Raw genomic sequence first — 12821 nt, 5'->3', positions numbered from 1 at the left:
CCGGGACGTCATTCTCCCCCTGTACTCAGCCTTGGTGAGGCCGCAGCTGGAGTACTGCGTCCAGTTTTGGGCTCCACAATTCAAAAAGGATGTGGAGAAGCTTGAGAGAGTCCAGAGAAGAGCCACGCGCATGATCAGGGGTCAGGGAAGCAGACCCTGCGATGACAGGCTGAGAGCCCTGGGGCTCTTTAGCCTGGAAAAGTGCAGGCTCAGGGGTGATCTGATGGCCACCTACAAGTTTATCGGGGTGACCACCAGTACCTGGGGGAACGTTTGTTCACCAGAGCGCCCCAAGGGATGACGAGGTCAAATGGTCACAAACTACTACAAGACTGTTTCAGGCTGGACATAAGGAAGAATTTCTTTACTGTCCGAGCCCCCAAGGTCTGGAACAGCCTGCCACCGGAGGTGGTTCAAGCGCCTACACTGAACACCTTCAAGAGCAAACTGGATGCTTATCTTGCTGGGATCCTATGACCCCAGCTGACTTCCTGCCCTTTAGGCAGGGGGCTGGACTCGATGATCTTCCGAGGTCCCTTCCAACCCTAATGTCTATGAAATCTATGAATCTATGGACTGCAATAAAATAATTTAATGAGGCTATGAATAAAACTGGCATGACTGCTGAGAGATTTTCATTATAGGGAAAACATAAATGGCCTGCATCAAATCTTTTTGTTATAAGGACGATTTGGCTATCGTAGGTGAAACAAGTGATAAGGTATAAAGGATGGTTGCAGATTTAAAGGAAGCAGCAAGAAAATTAAGATCAAAGAAGATAAAATCAAAGACACAGCTATAAGCCAACAAGAAGATTTTGGATAGACTTACCCAGTAACCAATAATCAGAGATTTCAACAGATTAGGCAGTTTAAATACCCAACTACTACTACTAATTTGATAATTATTCTAAATAATAATAATTTGATAAGGGAAGAAATTAAGGCCTGAGGGCAGAGGCATTATATTTCTTGCTAGGGGATTTTTTGTTCCAACTACTGAGAAAGTCCAAGCTTTTAATATACAAGACAGACCTGTTGCTTCATATGGATGTGAAACCGGGACACTTCTGAGGTAGAGGACAGACAATCAAACACTTGTGAAATACCTGGGCCAATAAAAAAAGCATCACGTATGGATTCAAATCCTGTTCCATCTCTTGGGTACCTAGACTTAGGTGCCTAAGTACAATCCAGCAGTAGACCTGGCATGGTGAAAAAGGTCCAGTGATATCAGAGAGCTCACTGTATGTGTGTTCAATGGCCCCTATTTTTAGCAACACAGTGGCAAATGGTGGCATATAACTGCACCACAGCATCCACCCCAACACATTCCTTTTCTATCCAGACAAAGTCTCTGGAAAATCATTAATACAACTACTTTTGTAAGATATTATCATCTTAGGCTTAAGATCAAGTCAAAACACTGAGGAGGAAGAGGAGCCACCCATGGTTTGTGCTAGCGGTTTTTCAGGGACTTGAGTGGAATAGGATCACACTTAGGCATCTAATAAGTGGAATAGATCTGGCCAAAACTTCTAATAAGGAATTGTAGGAAGTCAGTATAGTGAGTGTACTTGAGTGGGTGGCACATGTGGTTAGGATGATAAATAGCACACCAATTAAGTATCTCCTGGAAGGCATTCCTACAGTGTTCAACTTAAGGGCAATCAAGAAGATGGTGTAATAATATTGAGCAAGATCTAAGAGCTATTAAGGTGAATAGCCAACTAGTAGGAAAACATACCTTCAATGGAAAAAGATGAGGGCAAATTTAGAACACAAGCAAAGACCTTTAAGCTTTATAGAGTCAGGGAGTAGAAACAGAAGTTCATCCCATGTTGAAAAAGATCTTACAGACCACCCTGCTGTTTTATTCTAGCAGATTTGTAACATCTGGAAAAATATGAAGGAATCTGATTATGTTGTCTGAAATGCTTTGTGCTTGATTTCTTCAACATAATTAACATACAAACTATATTGAGTAATTTAAAATTATTTTCCCCAGCAGATGGCAGCAACACACTGTTGCACAATTTGAAATACTTGATACATAGCTTTACTCATATTGTGTTAAACACACTAAACTCCATAGTCATTACTGCATTTGTAGATAATCATAATTATATTTAGAAAATAGTGTTCCTCCTGGAAGATCCCAAAATACCTTGTCAGTCGCAAACAAATTAAAATTCATCAGAAAGCAGCCATTTCTTCGGCTCAAACATAACAATTGCTTAGAGACAGAAAGTGAAGGAACATTTTTCACTTGGAGCTGTCCTGTTCTTTTTGAGTGACTGGGAGGGTTCCTATTCTTCTAGTCTCACAGCATGAACTGGCTCTCCTTTCCTGGCCAATAGTTCTCAAGAGCTCTAGGAAGGACAGAGCAAGAAGCAACATACAGACCAGAGACAGAAATTACACATAAACTGGTATAAGTAATCAGAAACTGGTTCAAATCTGTAACACAACAGAAGTTCAGCACGCATAAACCACTTTCAAAATGACCAAAAGTGGTTTAAGATAAATCTGGGTGGATGTAGTATCAGAGTTAACTGATTTAGGTTAAATTGGTTTATTGAGCTTCTATCCCAGACCCCCTCTATAATCAAGTTAACTCACAGTCCCCCAGCATCCCCTGATATTTTGCACCTCCCCCACAAACCCCATATCACAGGGTGGGCAGGCTAGCCTTGGCCCAAGCTGTCTGCTCCTGCCAAACAGGAAGGCATGCTCTAGCACTCCCCAGCTTCTGGCCTGGGCCACTGAAGGCGTGTGGCTGTATCTCTGGAATCAAAAGTCAATGCCTGTTCATTTGCTTTTCAGTTAAATCTACGCAACTTAAACTAACCTGTGAAGATTGAATCAATTCAGCCTTGGGCTTTTTGACTGTTTGTACTAAGCCACAAGGGCCTTAGTTTGGACTCCACCTCACCATGGCCACTCCAAGGTTGTTGTTCTCCTGTCCCATCTATTTTCTATGTAGAGTCTGCAAATCCCATCCAGCACAATCCCACTGATAAGTGTGAGTCTGCTAATGGTGGGATCATTGAAATCAGTTGACCTCTACACAGTTATACAAGCAGATCTCACTGCAGGATTTGGACCTACCAATTTACAGGCTGAATTCCTTTTCACCCTCTTACCTGACCACTCAAAATTACATTCAGTTCAAGAAGTAAAGACTAAAAAAAAGGATTTCCAAGGATTTTCCCAAGTTTTCAATATATTTATGAATTGTAAAGCTATTAAAATATGCAAAAGAGATATTCCTGTTTTTAAGAAACAAAGATTTCAAAGAGAGGTCAGCTTGAACCAGGCAAAAAAGAAAGAGAGACATGAAAAATGCAGAATCAAAAATAGTGTCATCTTGCTTCCATCTTAATCATATCAACACTTCAAAAGAACTCAATATATTCTTGAATGGAGAATAATTAGTACAGCATGGAGAGTAATTAGAGCCAGCATACTTAAAAATAACTAAATTGTACACTTATCTATTCAGATCTCCTAATCAAGGAAACTCAAGAGGTTAAGAATAAAAATGGCTTCCTAAGGAAACTTGCAGGATTAATTTTGGGAGCCAAAGCACAAATACTGCACAGGTCAGACTTGCCTTCTGTTATTTACTTGGGGAATGCTGTGCTCCTGTGTATTTCAATTCCTCTCTCACAAAAAAAATAGTTGCTATACAATTGAATCAATCAGAACAACAACAGGGGCTGCAAGGGCATGTGTCATATCTGGTGTATCAACCAGTCTTTTCCATTTTTCTACTCTCTAACATTATATATCACACTGGAGCCTAAGAACCTTCTTGATAAAATCCAGGAGATAAAAATGCTACCAACTCATCAAAAGATGACCAATCTGGACTGTGTTTCCTGACCATCTCAATAGCAGATGCTGTCACACAGTGGTGAGCAGAACGAGAAAAGGCTGCTTCCTCTATAAGAAACTCCTTCATCATACAGCCCGATGAAAAGCTGCCCATCTTCAAGCTGTTATGGCAGCTCTGCAGCAAACTTGACCAATTCAGAAGTGGGGTAGTAGATGTGCATCAAACTATTACCTTTGGCAACTCAAGGACAGATCCCCGTATAGCTGAAACAGAACTGAGAATGCAGTACATTTAACAAAGACGACCCATCCTGTGCTGGTTTCTCAATAGTTTTCACTCTGCTGAACCTGAGACTAATCAATGACTAAAATACACATTTTGCCCATCTAATCTCCTTCTGATGGTTTTTACTTGCACACTTCTGATCTTCACCTCTCTTATGTCTACTACATTCCTTCAACTGTTTTGGGAGTTGGTGATCTCAAGCTTTGTAAATAAGGAGGGAAGAACCACAATGCCTGGGTGTGGATCAGGGCTACATTCAATCAGCTATGCTGCCTAAATTTTGACGTGCTGAGCATGAGGTGTGTTGTTGTTCATGTTGCTTGATGGCACTCTGACTTTCCATTCAGATAGTGTAGGTATGTGCTAGAAGTGAAGAGGAGTTCATGCTTGTCTTCACTATTGCTTCAGACTTCATTCAAACTTGAGAATATTATACTCATATTTGGAACGTTGCCTTCACAACTATATTATGTAGTGAACTGCGTTTTGTTTTTTCGGTTTTTTTAGAAAAAGCAAAGTCTGTAGTGTAATTCTTCAGCAAAATCATGGCAAAGTCTGTATTTCTTAAAGGTTTTTTTGTACAAAACTGTTTCTTGGTCAGTATGACTATGACTAGAACCTGTTATGGAACTCATTTCTTTGCAGTGAAGTAGGGTTCACTCTGTAGAGCGATTTTTGACATGGTGAAGCAAGTATGAAGATATGACATATGCCCAGTTTTGAATGAAGCTGGCTATCAGTGCAGTTTGGATAGACAAATTATAGCACTAATCCTGAAATCAAATGCAGTAATGCAGGATCCAGGGAAGCTCTTCACAGCTGTCACAGACCACCCAATACTTTGGACTTTCCAAGTGTCTCGTAAAGCCAGCCCTAGCATGGCTTCTACACTAGGAGAATCCTTGGTTCCTTCCCATGTGAGATCCAGGCCTTTTGCCCCCTCTGACTGTCCCTGCTTTTTCATGACTGACTCAGAGAGCTTGCGTTCAGTTCAGCTGCAGAGAGGGTGACTTAAATTCTTGATAAAAGTCTTTGTAGTTCCAAGCAATAAAACAGACCACTCTGCTTCAATAAAGGCATTTACTGGGACAAAGGCTATCCAGCCAGAGGTTCTCTACCTTCTCCAGGAGGTTAAGCAGTCCCTCTTGTCCAGCCTCCACAGCCCTTTGTCCAGCCTAAGCATCCCAGAGATAGCTGAGCTCCAGTCCACAAAGCCACAAGCCCCAAAGCAGCTGTGCTGGTCTCTTTCTTTAGGCTCTTCCATTCAGCCAGCATCCTGCTTTCTTGAGGCTTCTCTATCCATTGTCATGCTTATTTCAGTCTCCTTCCCTTGATGCCTTCAGGGCACCTCCTCCAAAGGATGTGTGTGCCAAGCCCATATGAAACATCAACGTGGCTATTCCTTTATTGCTGCAATTCCATCTTGTCTTGTCCAGCAGGAAGCTCTGTTAACAGCAGGGACCCTATTAATCCTTCTTTCCCTGAGTAGAACTAATTAAAGAAACTGAGGCATACAACATTATTACAACATGAATACAGTTAAAACAGAAGTATTATAATAAAACCTATATTTCCTCACACAGGCATATGGATTTTGCTAATGCTCATATTATTTCCTGATTTATGCAACTCTGCTGTAGGCTAAGTTTCTACCAAAACTGTAACATTGTTATTGTTCTTTTTTTTTTTTTTTACACTTGTAACAATTGCTCCATTTCATATGGAATGACTAAAACACACATACTGGGACAAAAAAGAGAAAACATGAACATTTCAGCAAATATTCCTCAAATCTTTGAAAATTTTTCCAATTAAATTTTTGAAGTTAGAAATTTAGATTAGCCCTAGGTATAACAACCATTTCAGCCAGTAGTGAATCATAAACCTGGCTTATGTATGTTAATTACTACTGAAAGTCTTTTGCAGATCTGGCCATAGTATTTTCTATACTTAATAAGCAAGCAAAATGATTAAAAACCAAAGCAGTTTAATGTAATTTATTTGAATGCTTCCAGAAAAGTTTAAGGCCTTTATACATAAGTATTTAATTAATACATACCTTCTTTTTCCATAACTCAACACTTTACATGCTTTTCTTTAGCACTTTGGCTAACAGCTGTCATACCAATGGTTCACAACCTAAAATATTTTTACTTCTTTTTCCTTCTGTAAAATATGCCCTTCTCTTCTTGTTCTACTCTTCTTCATTGGTATGTTCTATCTTTCAACTCTAAAAATGAAGCAGCTTAAATAAATTACAGGCCTGCAATAAAAAAAAATCACCATGTTTTAAAAACTATAAATACAGAAATATGTTCTAAAGGGTAAAATTGACCACAATATTTTTGGAAAAATAAAGTAATATACCTTGTTTTTATATAGTTTATCTTGTCACACTGATTCCTTTAATGTATATGTCATGACATATGTACAAGGTAAATGACATTTTACTTACTTCTTTCTTTCTGTAAACTTGTAACACACAAGAAATAAATGTTTTTGGCAATAATTTAACAGTTTTACTACTTGTTATGGTATGGGTATACTTTGCACAGGTCATTTTATATAATATCAAGAATCATTTCACTATTTAGGACACAATATTTTACAGCCCACTTGATTACCATTTCAAAGATTGGAATTATTTATTTCTTGCACAGGGAAGTAAAATATTAACCAATGATTCCTAATACTTGCACAGAATGTTTTAGACTGCAGTTTTAAGTGGCTGATCTGCCTTTCACCATAATAAGTAAAGTCAATTATAGTCCAAGTTAAATCATCCACCAGAAACCACAGTGATATTTCCAATTACAGCATGAGATTTAGTGAAGCAAACTTACTAAAAAAACTTGAAAAAAAATATAAAGGATGTGATATTTACTAAAGAAAAATAAATTCCCTTTTTAAGTTTCTCTATTGTCTCCCTTGGGGCATTTATAGAGCAGTGCTTTACAAAATTTGTTATAGTCTTAAAAAATGACTATGGGTAATTGTAAACAGATATTTGCACAAAGTTTACTGGGATATTTTAAACTTAGTGGTGCTTAAAACCAAAGGCAGAGGTTACCGTGATGCAAAAAATTAAAGAGGGCCTATTCACTGATCTATTCTTCCTCTCCTGTTTGGGATAACAGTTCTAAATGGCACTGGAGGCAAACTACCAACTTTTTATTTACAGATTCAGTGTTAGCAGTTGAGGGGTTTTTTCAGTTGTTTATTCTATTATTATATGCTCTGATAGTAAACTATGGCACTGCTATGATGATTTTAATTGACCAGACACTGAAACATTGGCTTGATGGATCTTAGAACAGTGCTTCATGTTTGATTTCTGTATTAACCCCTAAAGAGTTTTCCTTTTTAATTAAACCCTAAAGAGTCACTGGTGACATGGCATACTCCTTACACTTCCTGTTGATTCAATACCACAATAGCTAACCTAGCTTATTCCAATACATTTTTGTAGACAGAGATTTCCTTTTTTATGCTTTTGTGAAAATTTTTAACACCACTAACAACTAAATGTCATGCTTAATATCCTTCTTATGACATCTTTCAAAATCCATGTCTTCAGCTGCCACATTAGAGGTCAAATGGAGCACTGTAAAAAGCATGAAAAAATATTTATATAATGTACATGTGAACAGTAGTTTAGAGATTTTTTTTTCCAGCAGGACATTGAAAATAACTGGTCAAGTACCTCTTCCATCCACCCAAAATGTTTATGGAATATATCACAGGATACAAGTTGCAACAGATTCCAGCTTACTCAGATTGGCAGTTACAGTACTATTCTCAAAATACAAATACAAGAAGGACTGTGTTGACATAGTCACAAGAAAGTATTAAAAAAGTGCTTTTCAAATCTTGGTTCCATTTATGGAATGCAAATACTGTACAGGTAAGACACAGGTTAACTTTCATGAAGTGTAAGTTTCTGTCAAACATTGGTTTCTATCTGTTTTCCATTCTCACAAGAGTCTGTCTGTTCCATGCGTTCACAGTCAACACTGACTTCACTGATGTCCATACTACAATCTGACTCACTATCTGATTGGTCCATATGCTCAAGCCTGGTTTCTCCCTGTGGCACTCTGCTCCCATGTGGGGATATTAGGAAATGTCCTTCTGAATTCAGCATTCCAGCCTCTCCTCCACACAGAACTTTTTCTTTGGCCTGCCGGATACAGTTAAGCCACTGTTGTTTGTTGAAGGAGTCATTGGCTTGTAGTGAGTGGGACTGGCTTTGAGATCCATTTTTGAAGCTGACTCTGAAGAAGTTTTTGACTGAAAAAAATAAGAATTGTCAGTATGTGGATTGCTTTGGGTTTGTGCATTTTATAAGAGAAGATGTTAAAATCATAAGAAGCTCTGCAGAATCCTTAGCTTGCTGGTCTGCCTCTCCAGGGCTATGATAAGATTTCCCAGAGAAGTGAGAGGAGTGTAATCTCTGAGGGTGGTCAAACAAGTTACAATTTTTGTGTGATCGGGCCCTTGAAAGCGCTCTACAGCCATGCTGTGACACACATGCACAGCTGCAGAGCATTTTTAAAGAACCTGGCCTGGCTCTCCCCAGCACCTGATCTGGGGTACCTGCTGCTGCTCACTTCCACCTCTCTATTTTGCCTGGCCTGAGCTGGAGGGTGGCAGGGGTGGATTGGAGCCCCCTGCCTTGCAGGTCCATCCTGGCTCCCTCCAGTACCCCAACTCAGGCCAGGCAAAGCCCAGCTGGCATCTCAGTGCTGCTTGCTTACCCCTCCTTCCCCACTGACAGCCCCAGAGCTGGGGGTGGGGGGGCAGGGTTCAGGAAAGGGACAGTTCAGCAGCCTCCTTGGAGGCTGCTGAAGCACCCCCACATACTGGCCAGGAGACAGTGGTGAGGTGTAGGGGGTACACATGCACCCCTTTAGAGCACTGGTGCACCCCCTGAAAGGCAGCGCTCCCTGCTTAGGCAACAGGCAGGGGAGGCTGGCAGGAGCATCAGTGCCCCCCCTGCGAGTGCCGGCCAGGGAGCAGGGGTGCCAGATGAAGCACCACTGGCACTTCCAGGAGCACCACTCGTGCTTCCCAGTTGAAGAGATTGTCTGTGGGGCGACCAACCCCCCAGTCAGGGAGATTGACCATGGATGACCACCCCCTGGTTGCTGAGTGGCCACTGGGGGGGGGGGGGGCACATGCCCCCCCTGACTCAGGTGGCACCAGTCGCCCATGCCAGGAGGTCCAGTGCAGGCAGGCTTTATCTTCTCCAACCCAACAAGCAAACACCTGTTGGGTCGGGGGTGGCACTAACTCATGGCGTCAGTGGGGGCCCAAGGCAGGGCAGCAGGAGTACAGAGCCCAGGCTAGCAGGGGCTCCATAGATACCCCACATATCCACATGCTCCCCCACCCCACATACACACCCACCCCCCCAACCCCATACTTACCCACATCCTCCCTCACATGCCACACACACAAACCTGCACCCACACCCACAGCCCCCCACAAATCTACCCCACACACCCATATCCCCACACACCCCCACGCCTCTCCCCCAATATACAAGAGTAAGACTTCATTTTAAGCTATTATGCAATCACCTCTATGTACACTATGCAAACACATGTAAATCAGGACAAAAATATTTTTAAAAATCAAATAAAAGTATGTTGTATTAGATGTCTGATTTTTAGAATATAATTTGGGGTTTTTTCTGGTTCCAAGATGGTAACCCCCTTGCCGAAAGGAGTACTTCCAGGGTCAAGAGGAAAGAGTTCTGGTGGCAAAAGTGAGGGGTTAGGGGATGGGACTTCCAGTTTCAAGATGGCGACCAAGGGGCAGGGTACCTGTAAAGGGGTGGCATTTGGCCCTTGATAGCTTGCCAGAACTTGTTAAGCAGCCCTCCAGCCAAAATAATTGCCCACCCCTGTTCTAATACCTTCTAACTGGTAGAACTGTTTTGTTTATTAGAGTTAAGAACAGAGCATGGCCAGTAATGTTCTAACACTTAAAGCTTTCATGCATAAAACTAAGCACAATAGCTTCAGCTTGTTGATCTGTAAGCCAGTTTACCTTTTCCACCTTGGAATGTTAAGCGGCTCAGTAGGCTACTTAGATCCTTGGGGAACCTCTCTGGCCTCACATGGCTTATTATTGTCCTGAAGAGTTCCAAGGTTTCACCATTGCTTTCTACAGACTGACCCCAGAATACTGTCTTCCATGTCAGATAAACCCCTCCTCTCCTGCAACCTACAGCGTAAATCAGTGCAATATCAAACAAAACCTTCAAAAATACTCTCTCAGAATAGCTACCTAAGGTTAAAGGGAGATTTCTAATGGAAATTTTGTTGCAACTGATTCTGCAACTGCTTTATAGCATGCTTAATTAGAAGCACATGAATAATCCTATTGACTTCAACAGAACTACTCACAGACTTAAAACTGACCACACACACAAGTATTTGCAGGGTCACAGCCTTAAGGATTAGCAACCAACCTCTCCATTACAGATGAATAATCATAATAGATTAAAACTTCTAGATTTTTGAATAGGCTATAATATTTACAAAAGTGCTCAATAAATTCTTAAGAAATGATTTTTTGTTGGTAATAATTTACAACCTTTTCCATTTCTTACTGTTGTATAAAGAGAATCCCATTATTTCTATAGCAGATTGACATTAACTCTAAATTGACATTTAGAATATATAAGAGAGAAGCTGTCTCACAGTACAACAGTTTGAAGTACAGGTTAAGTTTTGGATATAAATAAGCTATTAGGTCGTGCTGCTGTAAATGGTTGGGGATTTCAAAGCTTCATCTCTTCCCTACAAGTAAATGACAAAATATTCAAATCAAAGTTCATACTTCTCTCATTGTGGCTGAATGCTCCACGTATGGATCCACCTAATCGCACTTCTCCATCCTGCAAATCTTCCAGCACAAGATCCTTTACCGGGATAGGTTGCCGGTATAGCTGGTAGCAGAGTTGTTCATTATGGGTAATAGCTCGGGTAATTACCAGCACTTCTTGGAACAGGAAGACATGCAGTTTCTATCAGAAAAGAGTAAAAGGAAAATGAATGCCTTATTTCTTTTTAAAAAGTTATTGAACAAAGTTCACTTTAGCTGTAATATACCAGACCATTTGTTTTTTAAACAATATAAATAATGAGATGTTTAAATAAAAACCTGCCAACAGCACTTGGAGTCTCTTCCCTCCATTATGTTACTTGAGGTAGCCTAATTCATACCCTCAAGTAATGTTATATACACAAAGGAGATCACCCTGATACACAATATTTTAGACCCTGCATTTGCAAGACTGAAATCTTAGCCCACATAGAAATGAACGTCATGTTTGAGGTTTTACAGCCTTCTCAACTGCTACAGCTTTTCTTTCACAATAAATCAGAGTAGCTTGGTTTCATGCATTTTATTTCTCTCTCTACTTTTGACTCTCTACACTGCTCCTCAAGTCCCTTTGTAAGGAAGCCACAGAGAAATGATCCTATTTTATCCAAATACTGTAATATAATCACAGAACAATCCTAGGCACTCTGTTTCCAATTTATGAACTCCTCACAAAAATCAGTTCTTTGAAGCTCAGAATTTGATACTTTTGTTAATTCACAAGCCACCTCTAATCAGCTTTAAATTTGTGCTTCTTATCTTTTTTGTGATCTCTACTGCCCAGTTTTTCTAATAAAGTTACTAACAGGAAGATTCTTTAATATTTCAGTTTTAAATCACTGCATGTTTTACTGGAATCCTTAATCTCTCCTTCTCCTTCATTAAAGAGCCAACACAAGAATTACCTTTTACACGTGGCCAGTACTTTCTTTCTTAAACTGCCGTATGTCTAATTCTCAGTCACAGCTTACATATTACCATTAAAGATTAAAACTATTTTTAACTCAAAATAACAGCAAAAGTTGGAATGTTAAGAAAAAGTTGGATCCTATTCTGGCACTAATTTCAGGAACACATGCATGAAGTTCCATAAAACTTGATAAATATTTGCTAGATAAATAAAACTCAAGCACATTTTGTGTGTTAGATATCTTTAGAATCTAACACCCACATCTTTATAATCTATAGAAAGTGTATCTGCAATTTTTTCTTCTTTCACAGAAAACCACTTATCCCCAGCCATTCAAGTATCAATGCTCCCACAACCTTCCTGGCTCAGAACACTCAAATATTTCCCATCCCACAATTACCGTTTTATCCTTTCATCTCCAAGGCCTCCACTGTAGAAGATACGGAAATGCATTTCCCAAGAGCTTAAATACAGTATGACAACATGGAACTCCTTCCTAAAGGCTCAATGGAGTGTAAAAACCTCACACCAAAGGACCCTGTACACAATACTACTACCAACAATCTTTGTTCTTATTCATATTTGAACAACCATGGAACCTCTCTTCCCAAACTTCTAACACAGTTACAGTAAAGCTTCAAACAATAGTTATGATAAAAAGTCACTTCTTACCGCTCCCCTGTTGTTCTTCAGTTCACCGTGACAACATACAACACGTGAATTATCAATCAATGAATCCCTCTGGCCTTCTTCAAGATAAAGAAGCCTCGCTTTGTAATACTGGCATTCAGATTCACCTGTCTTTATATTGATTTCTGCCACTATACCCTGAATTATATTTATCTATGGAAGAAAAAAAACAAAGCAATGAAAACACATGGACTTTCATTTG

At 40.0% G+C, this 12821-nt stretch overlaps 1 protein-coding gene across 2 annotated transcripts in view; it reads right to left on the bottom strand.

Annotated features, from left to right (window-relative positions):
* Positions 1 to 6107: 6107 nt before the first annotated feature.
* Positions 6108 to 12821, bottom strand: part of ARHGEF3 (Rho guanine nucleotide exchange factor 3) — a 303899-nt gene continuing 297185 nt past the window's right edge. For both annotated transcript variants that reach the window (XM_019495453.2, XM_006266703.4), the window contains 3 exons: positions 12602 to 12772; positions 10975 to 11161; positions 6108 to 8415 (listed from right to left, as the gene is read on the bottom strand). In XM_019495453.2, coding sequence (XP_019350998.2) covers positions 8069 to 8415; positions 10975 to 11161; positions 12602 to 12772 — 705 coding nt within the window. In that variant the 3' untranslated portion in view covers positions 6108 to 8068. The remainder of the gene's footprint in view (positions 8416 to 10974; positions 11162 to 12601; positions 12773 to 12821) is intronic.

The sequence above is a fragment of the Alligator mississippiensis genome, chromosome 12 (genome assembly GCF_030867095.1).
Source record: "Alligator mississippiensis isolate rAllMis1 chromosome 12, rAllMis1, whole genome shotgun sequence".
Classification (NCBI taxonomy): Eukaryota; Metazoa; Chordata; order Crocodylia; family Alligatoridae; genus Alligator; species Alligator mississippiensis.
This window is presented reverse-complemented; position numbering and strand designations above follow the sequence as displayed.